At 31.9% G+C, this 19763-nt stretch overlaps 3 protein-coding genes and 1 pseudogene across 4 annotated transcripts; 2 read left to right on the forward strand and 2 right to left on the reverse strand.

The window, feature by feature from the left end:
• Positions 1-4182: 4182 nt before the first annotated feature.
• LOTGIDRAFT_228534 (hypothetical protein) lies at positions 4183-8809 on the forward strand (the record flags this gene model as incomplete). Its single annotated transcript, XM_009057138.1, has 5 exons — positions 4183-4203; positions 5040-5183; positions 5448-5734; positions 6026-6205; positions 6591-8809. Coding segments are annotated over 5 exons (842 nt in total), but the record flags the coding sequence as incomplete, so codon positions are not given.
• Positions 8810-8885: 76 nt separating this feature from the next.
• On the reverse strand, positions 8886-10148 carry LOTGIDRAFT_104833 (hypothetical protein; the record flags this gene model as incomplete). Its single annotated transcript, XM_009057139.1, has 4 exons — positions 8886-9051; positions 9156-9264; positions 9603-9752; positions 9974-10148. Coding segments are annotated over 4 exons (600 nt in total), but the record flags the coding sequence as incomplete, so codon positions are not given.
• Positions 10149-14165: 4017 nt separating this feature from the next.
• LOTGIDRAFT_60244 (hypothetical protein) lies at positions 14166-14552 on the forward strand (the record flags this gene model as incomplete). The annotated part of the gene is made up of 2 exons (XM_009057015.1): positions 14166-14283; positions 14446-14552. Coding segments are annotated over 2 exons (225 nt in total), but the record flags the coding sequence as incomplete, so codon positions are not given.
• A 511-nt stretch (positions 14553-15063) lies between these two features.
• LOTGIDRAFT_228537 lies at positions 15064-16514 on the reverse strand (annotated as a pseudogene; the record flags this gene model as incomplete). Its single annotated transcript has 1 exon — positions 15064-16514. A coding segment is annotated over one exon (195 nt), but the record flags the coding sequence as incomplete, so codon positions are not given.
• Between the last annotated feature and the right edge of the window lie 3249 nt (positions 16515-19763).

Consider the following 19763-nt stretch of genomic DNA (forward strand, 5'->3'; position numbering starts at 1 on the left):
TTCATTAAATGAGGTGCTTTCAAATATTTTCAAATAATCATTGTGTTATGTACAAGTATTTTTCCTTCGGAATTTTGATAAAATTTCAAATTCATGAGCAATTTATACATTTAGAGCAAGTATGAAACTTGATTGGACACTGCTTGACCATGAATTCATAACAGAGAATGGTTTACCTTTATAAGGATTCTGACCTTGAAAATAAAACAGTAAAAATAAATCAGAAACAATATAAGAGGAAAGCAAATAAAAAATCACACAGAAGAAAATATGCTTTTGAATAAATAAGCCTTGAAACACCAAATTATAATATTTCCCTTACACTAAGATGAATTGTAAACATTACAATATATGGCAAGATTATAGTTTTATTATGTCATGAAATCTGTATTTGTTGGATGTTGGAGAGGTAAAAAGAATAATGGAGAAATTACATTTATTAATAAGACTTTCTTTAGTGAATGTTTTAATCATTGTCTGTTTCCTAGCTATGTTCTAGCATTGTTAGATCTTTTTGAATTTTAGACAGGTAATAATTGGCCACCTAAAGAATCTTTCTCTGAAAATATTCTATAATAACATTATCTTCTCCACACATTTGTATCTTTAATACTTATGGTATATTTGTAATATTTAATCAGACAAATTAAAAACTAAATTAACACCCCTCGCTAATTAAAATGAAATTGCTGAAATACCTTATCCAGCCACATCATAGCCAACATTTTGTGGCTTTGAATAGGTAATGTACAGAAATAGAAATATTTTTAAAAAACTGAAACAGACTTTTACATGTTGTCAGTTCTGATTCAGACCAGAACCCGAGATGTATCATTTTTGATCTCACTTAATGTTTAAATTTTAATAAAAGAGATCTTGACATTAAATCATGAGAGAAAAGTTTATGACCTTACCAACAAACCCAATTGAGGTTTTTATTCTTGGGACACAATGCATATATTAAGATGACTAAAACTGTTCTATTACTAGGCCTATATTGCAAAAGCAAATGCCATTTTTTTATGTTGATGATTTCTACATGAAAAAGTTTGAGTCTGGAATTCTTCCATCAAAAGAACCAGACAAAAGAGCATAATAATAAACAAGATTCTCATTTTAACAACATCAAAGCTATGGATATGAGATGACCAATTAAAATATTTTCATCACAGATTTTTCTTGTAAATAAACTATACAAAATAATGTTTAGAAAGAGTTACTAATTAGTGAACTGAGTGGCATTAATGTGAAACTAAACATTATTTGATAATAAAGCTAATATTTGGATTGAAAGAAATTGAGAAAAACAAATGAAGAAAAAAAGTTACTTTTGAAATCAACAAAATCTTTATCAATTCAAAACCTGTATAAGAAAAAAGCTTATGGGATATAACAGTTAGTTTTTGTTATAGTTTATGCTTATTTGAGATTTCTTTAACAACTACTTAGTACTGCAGACTACTTTTATGTTTAAAAATAAAAGATAATCTTGTATTTCTTAGGCAACCAAAATAAAAGGCACAAATTACAGGGATATGATCAGACATGGCTGGCAAATATTCATAACATCTTGATCAAAGTTTACATCTAATGGAAAAGATAAATTTTGGGGTATTATAGAAGAAATCTGTCTACATTCTTTGCAAAAAAAAATCAATTGCAGTTGTAAACACATCTAATTATGTTGAATGTTTAAGTCAGATAAAGCCTATCTTCACAATGTCAAGGTATTAAGAACTCTGTTGATATCAATCAAATCACTCCATTTACTGTTGTGATAACTTTATATGGAAACTGCTTGATGATGTTAAGGTATATCCAGAGTTCATAATACCTTGACAGTGTGAAGATGTTGTTTTAAGTTGTATTCATAAAAATACCACACTTTCTGAATGTTCATAGATAATATTATATAAACTCATCTAATACCAACTGCTTAAATTGTAAAATATTCCTTCAATTATATTAAATATTTTTAACAGATCTATATCTCTGGCATCCCTGTGAAAATTTTTAGTCATTGTCACAAGTCACTTTACCTTGCTGTTTAGCGCTTTGCCCTTTAAAACTACAATTTTCAAATACACAAAGCAGGACTTCAAGAAATATATTTTTTTACTATTGCTTAGTGAGAGTTGACACCCAATTCTAGGCAATATTATACCTTCAATGCCAAGTAAGCAATTATTTATGTTTAGATATTGGTTGCTATGGTTACAGATTTTAGTAATCTGAAAAAGGCAACACAATGAAAATATCAGTATTCCAGCTCTTTAATATTATCATTTCCCATATTTTTTTTTAAACCAGTGCAGTAATGTAACAAGTTATATCACTAGAGAATATAACACTGGCTACACCCATGTAACAAAACAACGTCTTAGTGCTTTTGTTAAGAAACCAGATTTCAATGAGGGATGACATGAAACAAAAGTTGGTCCAGTGTTTATGTAAAAAAAAAAAGGGGGCTTGTTACGCTCCATAAGAAAAGTTTTGTTTTTTTAAATACTGGTATTGCGATCTACTCTGGCCCCCGGCACATATACTGATCAGGAATAATTATAAGTGATCTTTAATTTGCTGACATAACACCTTAGATAAGTACCTGACTTGATTACAAATCACTTAGGAATGGGTGTAATAAACATGTTCTTAAATTATTTTTTTTATTTGTAAATGAGAAGTTCTTAAATCATTAAACTGTCAATTAGTGATATCTTCCTTATTAAGCTTATTATATAAATTATCCGCTCCACTGGTGTTCATGGTTTAATTTAATATATTAACCCTTGATAGCCATTAAAACTGACCCTTGCCTATTTGTTATCTAGGAAATCTATAATCTAGATGTCTAATTTCCTACTTAGCTGAAGGCTACAAATATAATTCTCTTTTTTTTTACATAATGGATCTACAAATTTGACATTTTTTTACTAGAACAAAAGAGGAGACCCTATTATAATGTGTTTTTTTATTACTGGCTATCAGTTTATAACTTTTATCTATCTTATAAATTAGAAAATATCTCCATCATCATTCTGAATTACAGCATTTTTGTAATTTTCTCAATTGGAATGCATCACAAAACTGAATGTCAGTAAGCCAGTAAGGTTTACTTTGACCTTAGTATTAATACCTGAATGGCAGTGGAAACAAATTAGGCGTATTTCACTATAGTCAAAGGGTTCATTTCTAATATCTATTGAATGGATCCTTTAGTTCAAATCATAATAAATTGTCAATGTCTTAACTCTAAGGACAAAAGTCAGGTTGATCATACCGCCACAGAGGTTTTAAAACAATGTCTTCTTGTCACGTAATGTATATGTTGTCGGATTATTAGTTGTTTCATATAAATAACTTGGATTCTTTAATTCATCTGAACTGTTTTCCACTAACGTGAATAAACATAAAGTGACAAAGTTAAATTAGATCTAGGTCTTGATAGAATGTCCTCAAATTCACGACTACAACAGTACAAGACAAGACATTACCATTTCCACTAGGCCCAGGCCTACTGCACTTGGAATGAACATTTCAAACTATACTTACTTATAACAACTGGGCCTTTATCAGCTGCTCCTTCAGGTAGCTCACTCAATAATCCCAGAGCTCCAGACGAACAAAAAGCACCAATTACATAAAATCCAAGGTATAAAATCACAGTCATTGAAAATGTCATTTGTGCGAAACAGGTTGACACAAATAACTTTCCCATTTTTGTGTCCTTTTCGTTGTTGTGTTACAAATGTAAAATATCCCTCTAGTAACGGATTTATAAAGAGTTTCTTGGTTACTCTGACATGTTGGATTAGTGGAAACACCAGGAATATCCGCCGGTAATTTTATTATTGTTTCCACCAACTTGTCATTACTTCGTGGCTTCCCTCCAATGCCTTTTCCTTTAAAGAATCATTTCACTGTTACATTCACTCCCTCTACTTTTTTTGCTATTTAACATTATATTTGCTTTTCAGGGCCAAAATTGAAAATTTCAAGAAAAATTTCTTATGAAGATAATCCAGATAGTAATTATTTTGGAAAAAATATAATGTGAAAGCTTATAAAGAATTTTTTCCTTCATTTTAATATTAATCCAGACAGGGGGTAAGGTCATTTATTCTAATAGCCAGTAAATACCATCTGGTGTTTATTGATTGGACAAATCTAGTCACGTGTACAAAATGGCAGCCCCCAGACCTGGTGAGTTGGCTTAAAAAACAAAAACAAATAGAGGAATGTTCACTTCTTATTACTGTCTTTAAATAATAAAGTTCTTTCGTAAGTGCTTGATTAGCTTTATGAAGTTTAACACGAAGAAGTGTCTGGGCAATCAGTAACACGAAATGAATCGTGATGATGGTGATAATGTCAATTACAATTTCTATGATGTGTAGCCGATCTTATCCCTGTTGTAAACCCTATTATTTCTGGGCTTCTACAGTCTCTGACAGATGAATTTTTACCTGGGAGAAGGTAATAGAGAAATAGTACTGCGCAAATACCTATCTATATGCATACATTCCAATTGATAATTGATAGGCCTAGATTGGGATTATATAGACTTAGGGCTAGAACTATATCTACTTTTTTTTACAACAAAACTTTTTGATACAGCCATTTGATTTGTGTGTGCAGATAAAATTCCAAGTCAAAATGAATATCAGATTTCTAGGATTATATAGGGGTCCAGGCTGATCCTAGCCAAAAAGAATTGATATGCAGTTAGGCCTTTCAAATAGTGTTACATTTGGTGCTTGTTCATATACAGTATGGCGCCTAAGATTTATCATTTTATCAAACTTGTTGGATATTTTCAATATTTTATCTGTGCACCTATAAGCTTCCCTTTGTTTGTACACTACCCAGCATGACATAACATTGAAAAAGTATATATATGTATAATGTTACAATGTGACTAGACATATCAGGAATCTTATTTAAACCTCCAATTCAGATATTGCACATCAGTGAAAGGGACATAATTCTGACCCATTCAAAGTAAAAGGTTTAAAATTAATACTGACTTTCTATTGTAGGAAATGATGAAAGAGGATGGAATGATCCACCTATGTTTGATTATGTATCTCCTATAGCTATTGCCAATGAAGCATCTACACAGAAGAAAACTCAGCTAAATAAACGTGTGGCTTTTCCTTTGAGTGGCACTACTTCTTCTCCAGGTGAGTTTGGTTTAAAACATCACAACTGTTTTTAGAGTTTTTAAATCTCAAATTGTTTGGCTTGGTTCTGAAGAAATTTTCATCATTGTTTGACATTTAGCAAGTTATTTTTATAAAGCCCTTGCTTAAATATGTATGTAAACTTTATTTTTATCAGAAATAAAAAGACAAGGCTCTCAAATACATCCTTGCAGTATCCTATATCAATCGACTCTATATATTACTGATTCTATTGACATATTTGGAATATATTAATCATTTCAGATGCAGTCCTCAATCCTGATCAAGGACCACCTAAATTAACTCCTGAATTTCAAATCTTACCCCCAGCTACAACTCTAGAAACACCCACACCTGTGCCTATGTTAGTTCCCTCCCTGGTTCCAACTCCTACCCCATGTGTTCCAACTACCCCTCTCCCTGTTTGTCCCGGAGAACAGTGTTTAAATGATCTAGTCAGTAAATTAGGAATAGAACAATCTGAGTTACAGTCTTATGTTTATAAACATTTTAATGAAATGGTGACTAAATTACAACAAGATAAGTTACAGGTATACTGTTATGATTCTTAAGCTTCTATTTGGTGAAAAAAATCAAGTTTCATGCCTTTTACATGCTAGGATTTTGTTATATAATATTTGTCACAAACATATATTTTAAATTAAATTATGTTAATTCATCTCCAGATAGATATTTTCATTAACTAGTATATCTTGTTACAACCAAATACAATGTGTCTATATTTATGTAATTGTACCCTGCATGTCTACACTTCATTGGTAGTCATAATATGATGTAAACCTATTTCTGCTATCAGCAATGTAAATCATGCTGTATTATAGGGTCGAGCTGGTGAAGATGTCAAGAGAAGATTAGGTTTAATGAACGAGTTGTGGTCTGAAGGCAAACTTTCAGATCCTGTGAAGTTAAAGATCTCGAATATATTACTGGCTTTGAAAGAAAACAATTTAAAAACAGCAAATCAGCTTCATGTATCTTTAATGGTTGACCATACACATGAGGTAAGAAAACTGCCTGTTGCATTGGTCACCACTGACTGCCTACATGTTCTTTATTTGATGAGCTAAATTTCAGCCATACATAGTCATGTTTATAATCATATGTCTAGGACCCCATTTCTCAAAATATTGTAGACAAACATACAATGCAAACGTTATAACTTAAGGATTTGATAACGTCAAAATAACTTGCAAGTTCAGTCGTTGTAGGAATTTTTGAGAAACAGGTTCCAGTTCTCTTGTAATTCGCAAAAGTTATAATTTAAGGAATCGATAACTTCAAAAAAACGTTTATGTTCAGTCGTATGAATTTTTGAGAAACTGGTTCCAGTTCTCTTGCAAGTCATTAAATTTGAGTTTAAATGCAAATGTTTTTTGTTTGTTTTAGGTGAACCATTTTATGGTTGCTATAAAACGATTGGTACAGGAACAACAGAACGAATCAGAATCGTCCAATCAGGAGACAGCATCTCAAGACACTATGCCACAAATACCACTCTTTAAACCTCCACCTGTTGAGATTGCACCAAAAATACCCTGTTTTGCAACAGACCAACCTTCAACTGATACCCCTCAGAGACCAGTTGAAGATGGCTGAATGAGGGAGCCAACTCCTTCGCAGTTCCTTATTCTGCTAATATTTGTTATTTAGTGACTTTATTTATTGTTTTTACTGTAATATACTCCAATGGACATTTTATTATTGCATTAGGGTGTGATAATCACATTGGTCTATAAACAAACTCATTGGTTAATGTTTTACTTATTAACAAAACTAAGGCAATGCCATGCAGTGTGTAATGTGGGATATTTAGCAGGATAGCACATCCAATATATATCCTTGTTAGATTTAAAACTGTAGTGGGATCACAGAGTCAGATTTTGTCTCATTCAAACAACGATGCAATAAGATATAATGCTATATGATAAAATGATATAATGCTATGATTTAAGGACATATTAGTACATATAGTAAAATTTTATTTTCTCTTTCATGTGATATACAAATTCTCACTAATAGAAGCCTTAATTTATAAAGCAGTATATAAATTATCTAGCACAAATATTGAGGATTGTTCTTGTCTACAGAAAGATGGATTCTTCACAAAATTCTTATGTAAACTGGGGGTGTCTTATAAGGTGAAAAAAGTGTAGTATGGGGATGTTAGTCTGGAATAACTGTTACTATTTTAATTATGATTTCATTTAGTAAAACTACTCTTTACAATTATATTCCAAATAGTATACAAAATGATCATCAGCCATGTACTTTTCAGTTAAATCATTCATTACAACATTGGGATTTGGATATTGCATAAAATTTCTCACCAGACATATTTTTAAGTGCAATGGAATCATGCCTTTCTCTTAAATTTTAAATGCTAGGTATCCAACGGTTTCAGAATGTCCATTCATAGACAAGAATTTACAAATTTCAGCAGAACTTAATTTAGATCTCAATTTGGAATATGCTTACATGAAATTGTGAATTATATCAGATGGTTGTTTTATAACTTATTAAACCAAAAAACATTTGTTATTAAAGAGGGCTATTTTCACATGTTTTGGATTGGAATTTTTTTAGGGAAGTGTGTTCATAATTAAATGAATATAACAAAAGTTTATTTTTTAAATTAAATTTATCTATGCAAAACCATTCTTAGACCATCCTTACCATGACCGTAAGCTTAATATTTTCTGAAAAAAGCCTTTTTTGAGCATTTGTTTGGTTTTGATAATAAAGAAGAATCTGAGATAAATATTTCTTGTTTCTGAAACTTTATTGTCCTTGGAAAGTTAACTCATTGAACCACTGAATATGTTAATTTCAGTTTGGCTGGTACATATTTATACTTCAACTTGACCATCTAAAGTTATTGTAAAGATCAACTTAAGAGATAAATATTCGATTTGCAAGCTTAATAAGTATATCCGAAGAAGAATGCATCAAAAGACTTTGGTATATTGAAATAACTGATCATTACTGATAATACAGGCATTTGGACTATAGGAATTACTCCCTCAAAACACTATATCAAATGTGTCTTTTCATATTAGTTAATATAACACTTGAACAAAGTATGTTTCATTGATCAATAACTTAATGTTCAAGCTTATAGCAAGCTGTGACACCATACTATATTCAAATATTTTTATAATCAGTAGCGTGGAGTTGGTCGTTTAGAGCTGAACATCAGATGACTTCCATCCTCAAATTAAATCTTTTCTTAGTGTTGTCTCAATTTATACTAGCTAATGTCACAATATGTCTGTTGAGAATAATATCAACTGATGAATCTAACAGACTATTAAACTAATTTAATAGATACATCATTAGGCTTAAATTCTCACATGATATTAATTCACCAAGACTTAATAATGGTAACCTCAATCCATTCATCACTAGACATAAAGCACATGATTTAAAGTCACACATCCTCTAGAAATGTAAAGTAGTATCATCAACTGATCAACCCAATATCAGACATAAGTCACATAATGTTATACTTCAGTCACATAACCACTAGCTGTTTATATCTTAAAACCATTAGTAAGTCAACTTAAACTCTATGATACTGTGCATTGACCTCATAGTTTCATGGATCTCCTACCACTATAGTAAACAAACAAGATCTTATACCGGTATTCAAGATATATTCATGGAATATGGTATATCATAGTCTCAATTGATGGATCCAACACTGGAGTTGACCTGCGTCTGGTTCTTTAAAACATTAATCTCAGATGTTAAAGTCACTAAACGTTTACTGAGTTGTGTATTATGTTGCTTTAAATAGCGAATCATATCAGCTTGTTTCTCTAACACTTGGTCTACATAGTTTTCATCTCTAAAATAAACAAAATTATGTGAACATTATATTTTAGCTACAGAAAACTTAGCTCTCTAAGTCATAAAGGCAACAGAATTCTAGAACATAAACTGAACACTTACTTAAAACCAATATCAGAGGCTACAGATTGTGACTGGATAAAACTATTTAACATTTCATCTTGTGATACATCAGGATAAGCTTTCTGACGATTGAATCTTATAGTATGAACTGAAATACATAACATAAATTACAAAAATATTCATGTTAGTGGAAAATCTGATTTAAAAGTTAGTTTCAAAATATATAAATGGTTTAACAAGAAATTTTTATATGAAATTCAAGTCAAATGTTTTTGGCGATATTAGATAAAATTTCTGTACCTGAAGCACATTGACAAATAGCTGCAAATTAACCATCAAAACAACTACTCCTCTCTGCACTTGCTCAGGTTTTCTTCAGTTTGCATAGTTTGTTGATCATATCCAAGAACACACAAAATCAAAAGAAATTTCTACTTTTTATGTGTATAATGGTATTCCTGTAGTATTAATATTTAGAATACCCACCAAGATAAAGAATTAAGAAAGGAAGAACCAGTAAAACCTCCACTGTAATTAATATCTGTAAATAATTCTCTCTGGTAATTTTATTACATGGGGTCTCTGCATTACAAAACTTGTCTAAAACTCTGACTACTATAACTGCAAGGGCATTGGCTGAAATAAAAAAAAAATTCAAAGCAGAATTAAAGTCACAAATTGTTTTTGAATATGTATTTTCTCAGGAGAAGCTTGAAGAAATAGTCAAATTCAGTGTGAAAGTGTTATTTGTATGAAATTGTTAATCTTATAATTTATTAGCTAATTATTCCAGCATGACATATGAACATGCTTTTCATACATTTTTGCACACATAAGGACTTAAAATGCTTCCTTACCTCCTGAATTAAGAGTAAAAGGCCAGCGTCTGATATGTCGAGTTTTACGATAAAATTCTAAGTAACCATGCAGACGACTAATATGATGTTTATAGCGTAAAAATCTATCAAATATTAACAACAAACACCACATTGAACCATGGGTATAAACAACTATTGAGAATGGATCAGTTCCACATTTATTTCCATCACAGAAAATTGGCACCAAATACGCTGCTAGGATTAATATCACCTGGAAATATAAACTATTGTCAGTTCATGTAATTGTTAAAAAAAGAACATGTAAAATAAATTTCTGGATCATTAAACATGTAAAATAAATTCCTGGAACATTAAACCTGTAAAATAAAAACTTTAACAAACAAGACAAATATGCCTGTACAATAAAATAGAACAAAAAGTAAAACTGAAACCTTGCATCACATTTACAGTATATACAAAGTTGTAGTCTGAACAATCACATGTCGGGACTAGTTATCTCCCGTGTAGGGCATCAAGTAGAAGTCACTACACTCATTCTAAATTCGATGCCAGTTATAAAGTTTAATTAAGGCTAATATTATTATGTTTATATAGATGTATATTGATGGAAGTTAGTTGAGTTCAAACTAAAGGCATTTTAAGTCCTAGACTTCCTATTGTTATTGGCATAGGTTATATCAAAACTGAATTTTGTATGCTTGGGAAGAACACTTACAAAAAGAACTTTGAGCACAATAATTGCCCAAGTGATGTTTATTTTTCTAAATGGTGGATCTGCATCATTAGATAAAGCTAGATGATCAATCAGCAACTCATCATCACTTGCATTTGGATTGTCTTCTTGGAAAAAATAACCCTAAAAATAAATTATTATATACACATATCATATTTAGATTTAACACCTCTATTTTCAAAGAAAGTATTATGAATTAGATTACTCTCTGACAAATACCAGTTAAAACGTAACATGTCAAAATGGTAACAAATTTTAATAGACAAAAAGGTAACAGATCTGCCAAAACAGTAAAAATAGTTTTTTAAAAAGTTTGCCGACAATATTAATTCCAATAATAGTACATATACAACTGAATTGTCTTTTATCATTGTCTTATTATTAGAAAGGTACCATCTGGTGAATGTGGGTCACTGAGATATAAATAGTAAACTGTATAAACCTAACTGGAACGAAGCAGTAAGCTTGGTATGTAGGTAGATCTAATTTAATCAACAATCGTGAGTACCAATTATGACGAAAAAGTCGTGAGCTTGATTTGTCTGTACTCTAATCAATAATTGCTTTGATAATATTTAAAATGTTTTCATAACTTGGATTGAAGGTGAGAATTAGTAATCGAGTTGAGTTGTTTTTGAGTACGGTATGAGTTATTATGGATAAATTTTATTTTGTTACCGTTTCAACCAAAATATCTTTTTACTGTTTTGGCAGATCTGTTAGCGTTTTAACTAAATTTGTGTTACTGTTTTGATAGATCTGTTACGGATTTGACGTGTTACCGTTATTACTGGATACCCTCTCTGACTACACTGTTTTCTGAATTGAAATTTGGCAATTATTTTCATATGAATTGGAATATCAATAACAAAATACTACTGTGAGTTTTTGATTGTCTTTGGGTTGATGGAAATGTTAACCACTGGAAAAGTTATTAGTTGTAAACATGATTTTACACTTACAGAGAATTTTCAGACCAAAAAGTAGGTTGTTTTCACATGAATTTTCTGGCGTCTATTTTAATTGTAAAATCAAACATACTTAAGTTAATTAATTAAGTTAATATCATCAAAAAGTTACACAAGGGACAGAGGATGACATACACGACACTGCTGTTCCACTAGTTCCAGCAGGTGTAATTTATTTGTTGTCAGATTCAATGTCAGATTGCGTACCGTAGTACATGTAGTTACTTACACCAGAATGTCTTGAATGACTTGAGTCATTTCCCAAACTGACCATGATGGTTGTTAGCTAAAATCCTCTTTCAAACTTCCCGAAATCAGCATAAACATCATATTTAGGGGATTTAATATGTTATTTTGAACTAAGCTAGTCACGAGATTTTTGTTTAATAACATGACCCTTTTCTACCTTCTAATGTTAGAGAGCTTGTAAGGGAGATAATCTGACATTGAATCGGACAACAAATATATTACACCTGGAGCAGCAGAGCCGTATATCTCTATATACGACTCTGTGGAGCAGCAGTGTCGTATAAACGACACTGGAGAAGAGTCGTTTACATGAATCTGACCTGAAGAATCAGCTATTGCTTGAATAATCACACCTATTTTCGTGTACAATGTTTGATCTATAAATTATAAGTCTAGAAAAACACGTTGTATGGATACCGGGTGGTATAATTAACTTCTCTTAGTATTTATCTTTAATATCAATTCATTATTACTATAGTGACAATTCCTTCAAAGAATCACGAAAAAAGAAATAGTGACTGACAAAATACGTAGCGTGATTTATTGCTAAAAGTCACTGAAACAACATAAGAATATGGTCCACTTTGTGTTCCATAGAAATTTTCTGCTGACACGGAATCCGCTAGTTGATCACGTGACTTCATTCGTTAGACTACATTCTAGCAGACGACACTTGGAATTCCGATTACCGCTTGGGATTATAAGGAAATTCGATCGGCCGATAAAAAATGGTGACGTTTGGTAATAACTGAAATCCGCCATTTTGTATTTGTCAAAGTATACATTAATACATTTTACCTTGCTTGAAACTACTGGATTCATTCTATTAGCTGATATTGTAGGCTACAGAAAACCCATGTTTATTACAACAAACTAATGCGAAGGTCGCTCAAGGTCGCTCATGTAAATTATTAATCATTTCCGGAAATCCACGAATAATAGGTTTCCACGAAATAAGGTTACTTGACTGTAATGTTTGGTTGAAATGTGATAAATGTACTAAAATGCTGGAAAACTGCAAAACTTTTAATATGCCAGGAAATGAACGGTGAAGACAAGAATTCGGCTTCCTAAAAATGTTTAACCAATCATTTTGCGTTATTTGATCTCTTATCCAATCACTTGGTTCAACCCTTAAAACTATCAAAATTGTCAACAGATGTAGCACATTGACATTCATTGACATTTCTATTTCTTCGATGAATTGGAATAATTTTAGGCTTGGTGATAATTTTTCAATTCTTAAAACTATAAACCTCAATTTTGATGATTAAGTAATGGCGGAAAATGACTCTGTTTAAATGTCATGATGGAATAAATGTTTGACAATCAAGTCTGCAAGCCGATAAAGTAACTTGACGTCGTTCATAGTGAATTTTCATTTCGAGCAGAGGGCATCTATTGCGGTGAGCATCACGGAAGTAAGTACAGATCTATATTATAATCTTTAGACCATATATATACAAACTTTTGTAATTGTCTAATAGATGAATAAGGCACTTGGTGTTTGAAAAAACTATTCTGCATATTATGCAAAGGAATCAGCCATGTAGCAGAACAGATACTCACACAAAATTCCATACAAGCAGGACACACCCCTTTGTTGAATATTACGCAACATATTCAATAATGTATATTTTGTTGCATTCTTTACAGAAAAAAAAAACTTTAAACTATGGCAAGAATTATTATGTCAGCAATATACCTGTGTAAGTACTAGAGCTAGTTGCTGAGGTGACCAGACTTTATATTTATATCACCAGCGATCATTCTTTTATGAGTTAAATTTTCAAAACTAGAGTACTACGAATTTGCTCTTTAACATACTAGCCTTAACAATAGTGAACATTTCTTTAACCCTGTAACAGTGCCCTCTGTTGAATAAGTTTTCATCCTTTTATCCTTTCAATATTAACTAGCAGCATCCTCTCAACCACCCTAATCACTTAATTTTGACATTCTGCTCATTATCGAAATACTTGCAGGTATTACAGTTCTCTTGACGTTTGGATGGGGTATCGATGCAGCCTTAGAAGGTAAGTAAAATATAGATAGCTATTCTCCGGGAAAATTAACTTTAAAATATCAACCGATTTAGATTAAATTTCCATTCATTTGTGGAATATTTTGAGGATGTATTCCGAACTATAATACAGCGCATCAATTCTCAGCAAATTTTCAGCGTATGATGTGGCGTGGCTTTTTTATTGTGGGGCACCCTCTTTAAAAAAAAACATAAACATTTCCTCCATCTCCTCCAGAGTCTTGCAATGAAAACGAATTTCAATGTTTTGGAGGCGGCTGTGTAAAAGATGACTACGTTTGTGACCAAAAACCGGATTGTTCAGACGGCAGTGACGAATCGGCCGATGCTTGCAGTAAGTTTTGTTTATTTGTTTATTATTTTTATTCATTTATCTTCTTTTCTATCTAGTTATCCATTTATGCGACTTTATTTCCATATGAACGCCTTTCAATAAACATTGTACTTTAATTAATTTAGACAATTCGGAGACAATACATTCTATACTATATTATAGTTGATATGATCTGCAATAAAGAGGGATATTTTAAATGTGATGGAAGTTGTGTACCCAATGATTGGTTTTGTGATGGAGAACTAGATTGTGATGATGGTGCTGATGAACCTAAAGAATGTGGTGAGTATAGTAATATTTTATTCTGTACAGCATGCTGGATGACCAGCATAACAGTTTTCTACATCTGAATTACTTTGGCCAATTTGACTCATTCGGAGTGGCTTATATTATGTAATATCAATCATTAACTACATTTAGCGAATCAGAGGCTATGTTAGGCTTACATGTCAGAATGATAAAGTTTATGACGTGAGCAATTTTAGGGGTAGACTCCATCTTTCATGCCATGAAAACTAAAGGCCAACAGCAACCGTTCTGTTCAATGATCACCATCTTTCACATAAAGCTAAAAAGAAACCCGTTTCTCTTTCTCGTCAAATTGTGTGTTTTAAATGAAGGGAATATCCAAATGACTTTATGCATAATTTCGATACTCTTCCTCTTCGATTACATCTCAAAAGGTTGAGCGAGGGAAATATTCGGGAGAATATTTATAATATAAATAGGACTACATTCAGAAGCAGGAGATATGTCCAGAAGAGTTCAATTACTTGTTTTGTTCTTTCAGATACGTTTTAATCACAGCAAAAAGCATCAAGTAACAAATTATAATAAAACCTGATACAGTATGATGGTTGTTGCCTATATGCATTCTGTAAGCCTTTGTTTGCTTTAGTTTGACTGGCAAATGGAAAAACTTGAAAGAAAACTTTAAATTCTGTTTATAATATGAATATAAAAACATTTTTATAATTTCATTGTCAGAAGAGATTTACAGCAAAGATATATATAGATTTGTCATATATATAGAGAAATAAGAAAACTGAAATATTATGTACATTGGGACTTCCATAACTACCATTATAAAAGAAAAGCAAATACAAATACACATTTCTATATACAATACAATTTCCTTTATATACAAATTTGATATTAAAGATATGTTTTCCGAACACCAAAATTACCCATTCCTCCCCCCCCACTTAACTACCTTACCATGCCGAATTTCCACCCTTCCCTGTCAATGAATAGCAAACATGTTTTCCTATCAGCGATATCTAGTTGTATCGAATTTTCATACCCACCCACAATCCAATGTTGCATTACCCATTGAAATGACTCTTGAACAAATAACTTTTATAGCTAGTAACTGTATATTCCCCAGGCAGACCAATTGCTTCTTCTTCGGCGCTTATGCATGTTGATATTTAAGGGAAGACGAGAGAATTCTGCCCATTACCTTGAATACCATTTCCCATAGCAACATTGTTATTGGGGTTCAAGTTGTTCATGCCTCCGTTGATATTGTTCATTCCCCCGTTCATACCATTATTCATTCCAAATCCTTGATTTCCACCAATACCACCAACTAAACCTCGGGAGAGAGTTGGAGCAGCGGTCTTCCCATCTTTAGCAATGGTACAACAAAGTGGCATGCTACCGACACATCGGTTACTGACGATACTCTGACACAGAGCCATACCACTTCCGGCAAGTCTGGAGTAGGTGATGCCAGACAAGATATCGGTCATACTAACAGACTGGTCAGATCGGAGGCCGAATTGAGAACCAATGGTAAGGAATTGTGAGTTTTGGCTTGGTTGTTGTCTCCCCATTTGTCTAAAGAATCCCATTCTGGAAGGTTGGTTGGAGGCCATAGTCATTATGTTACCAAGAGAATTAGAATCACACATACCATCAATTCTGCCGCCATTAGTGATCACCAATTGGAAGTTACCATTAATCTGAGAGCTGAGTCCTCCTTGAATGTTAGCTTGAACTTTGACAGCTCGGCCATTCTGGTGATTAGAGAAGGTAACTCGAAGTTGATCGTTGTTGGCTGTTTGACCGATACAGGTCAGATATCTGGATCCCATACTTCTTGAAGGTGTGTTCGATGCCATCATCGGCATTCTGTTTACAAATCCAGGAAATTGTGAGAAGACACCATTGACATAGATGACAGCTAGTACAGTGAAAACTTGAATGGTGTTCATGTTGAGAGATGTAGATCGATAATGATTTGATCCAGAATCTGAACGTTTATATACCCACTATAAAACGCCCCCAATTAATTAACTAATGAAGTTTTAATTTGACCAGAACAAGTTGATCATAGTAATAGTGTAATCTAGTTTCACCATAGGCTATGAATGTTACACAGTCTTACGATGGAGAACTCCTCAACTGAGTTTAACCTTCCTTCTTTATATTAACTTCACCTTTACACAAGAATCTAAATTTGCAAAAATTAATGTAAAATAATTGAAAATGATTACATTTACAATGATTACATGAGTGGCAGTGTTAATAGTTGAGGATTGGGTGGCCTAAGAACGGTGAAAAAGAGAGGGGGACGGGGTGGCTCACAGGTGTTTTTGGGTATGTTAAATGATATTAGATTTAAAAGTGCGGCGGGGAGGGGGTACCAGTCTCAAGTCACCATTGGTTTATTTTTGCACGAACTTTAGGAATCATAATATAATCAATGTCGTGAACTATTGTAAACATAAGCATATTTGTAATGTTATTTGTTTTCAGAGTAATCCCAAGAACAAACCCTATGTTATATCCGCATTGTTCCAAATTAACAAAATTTGAATAATTTGTCATAATCTTCGTGGTGAAGGTTAATATGTCAACGGCAATGTCAAATGATCAAAGGGTTAATAAGATTCATTAATTAATATGTTTTTAATGCGCTTATGTAATGTAAGTGATCGTGGAGAAGATCCTGATAAGATTAACAATATATTTGTGGAAGGAAGTTACAAGTCCACATGCATCTATCACGCCTGACTCTCGAGACACGGTAAGAGGGTCTTGGTTTCTTTAATCAGATTTTATTGCTTTGTTGCTTTTTCATTCAGTAGGCCAAGACCAAGAGTGGAAAATTACCAACACAGAATTGGTTATGTTTATTAGGGGTTTCTGTCTTCGGTTTAATTTGTGGCAACCATCCGTTTGACGAATTGCACTTTAATCCTAGAAACAAGAATTTTTTTAGCTAAGATAATCAATAGGCCTACTATTGTTAACAAACCAGTATGTGTGTCCAGAATATTCCGCGCTTGAATGTCAAAATGACAACTCGTCATTTTTGATACTCTGCCATATATAGAAAATACATGTAGGCCTATAGAAACATGTATAGAAATAGAAAGTAAAATTCCTAGTTAAAGGTATTTTTTACGGAATTATGCGATTTTTTTTCTAGTACTTCTGAACACTATTTACATAATTATAGGCTATTCCTAAATCAACCACCGAAAGTGGCAAACCAGTCTCTTTAACAACTCTTTAAGAGGTAGGTTATTACTGATAAAGGTGATCAACCATCCCGAAGGTGGAGGGTGCAATCTCTGACTATAATGAATTTTGATAGTGCTCTTCTCACAATATTCAAATTTTCCTCCTTAGTGGAATGAATGACACCAGAAATAAATGAATGTTAATTCAAGAGAACATAATAGATAGAACAAATTGTATTCGAATACTCTTTTATTATAATCATGATTTAAAATGAATTCAGTGCTTAAATATTTCAGTGTCAAGGTCATCTGCATAGCAACAACATTGTCATTGGGATCCATTAAAGTTGTCCCCATTGTACAGAAGGGAATGTTGATCATAATGATGTTGGCGTGTAGGTTTTTGTTAACTAGACTAATTGTGAAACTGTAAATATTCTATCAAATATTACCTTTTGTTTAAGATTTCATTGTAAACTCAAGCTAGACTATGTCAAACAATAAAGCACAATATTTCTAAAATGGTGTCAACTTATTTTTCTAGTTCTTGCTTATAGTTATTTTGCAAATGGAAACTTCAAACTTAATCTGTCTAGTACATGATTTTCAGGAACCAGATCCAATGACATTTCTTGTATTTTTGTTATGTTTCTAGCAAAATACTAGAGAAAAAGCTTTAACCAATATTTAGCTCTGTGTTTAAGTTTTAAAATGGTTGGTCAACTGACTTTCTGATCAAAGTACCAGTTCAGCTAAAACCTCTAGCTTCTGCTTGACTTAAAGATGATCATATCATATTTTTCAGCAAAATCTAATGAACTTCACCTTGTCGAAAAGCTTTAAAAGCTATTACACAAGAGAATGACATTCAAATACAAAATCTGGATCTGTATTTCTAAGCAATCAAACAGACCTCTCACTCAGCTTTCATCAATATTCAAACCAAATGACCTTGAACTTGTAAAATTGACACTTGTACAAATGTTTGATCACAAAAAGCACATTCAGATGATCACTTAAAATAGTAACAAATAAATTTTTACAAATAATAAAATATCCATAACAATGATTATAACAACTTTAGTTGCAAATTAAATATAAGCATAAAAATACATGGCTTTTTGAAAGAATAACATAAAATTCAAATAAAAGGTTAAAAAAAGACCTGAATAGTGTAAAATACTTCTGTAAATTGTTCATAACAATATCATATTTGTACCAGACAAAGTCTAAATTTGTATAAAATCATTTTGATTAAATTAGAGATTGTGTAGAGGATTCGTTTGATTTGGAAATATCTACCAATTTCTTAAGAAATATAATTAATTTAAAGAGAGAGAAGAGACCTGCCTTATTCATACATTATGTGACAAGCAGACATACAACTTGGTGTAGCATTATCTATACAGTTCTATATAATAAGATGAGGGATGAAAAAAAGAGGTAAGCGGAATCCATTTGATTATGCCAGGGGATTATTTTGAGTCACTACTACTATATTCACTACTACTATAAAACTATGATATGTTGAAATGAAACAATCTATGATATACACTTATTATACCTCAGCATTTAACTAATGTTAATATTCTATCAATTATGCGCATATGTAGCTAAATTATGCAAGGGTGAGACTCAATGAACTGGGTGGTAAGGCATATTTATACAATTAAACACTGAAATGTTTCAGACTTGAAACCTTAGTTTTTTGACTTACCCAAATGGTAAGGGAAAACCTTGAAGAAACATGTGCATTAGGTTCAAAATATTTTAACTGACAAAATTGTAATCTGTAATTCCTAAATATATTTTTTAACTAACATTAAAGTTTCGCAAGCTGAATTAATAAGAACTGACTGTACTCAAAGCACTAAATTAAAAAAATACAACAAAAACAAACCTTTGGCAAACTAAAACATAAATATGGCAGGCAAGAACTAAAATGATGATAAAACATAAAATATAGAATTATTGATAAAATCTAAATTAAAATAATGAGGTGTGCTT

This window comes from Lottia gigantea, assembly GCF_000327385.1.
Source record: "Lottia gigantea unplaced genomic scaffold LOTGIsca_3, whole genome shotgun sequence".
Taxonomy (NCBI): Eukaryota; Metazoa; Mollusca; class Gastropoda; family Lottiidae; genus Lottia; species Lottia gigantea.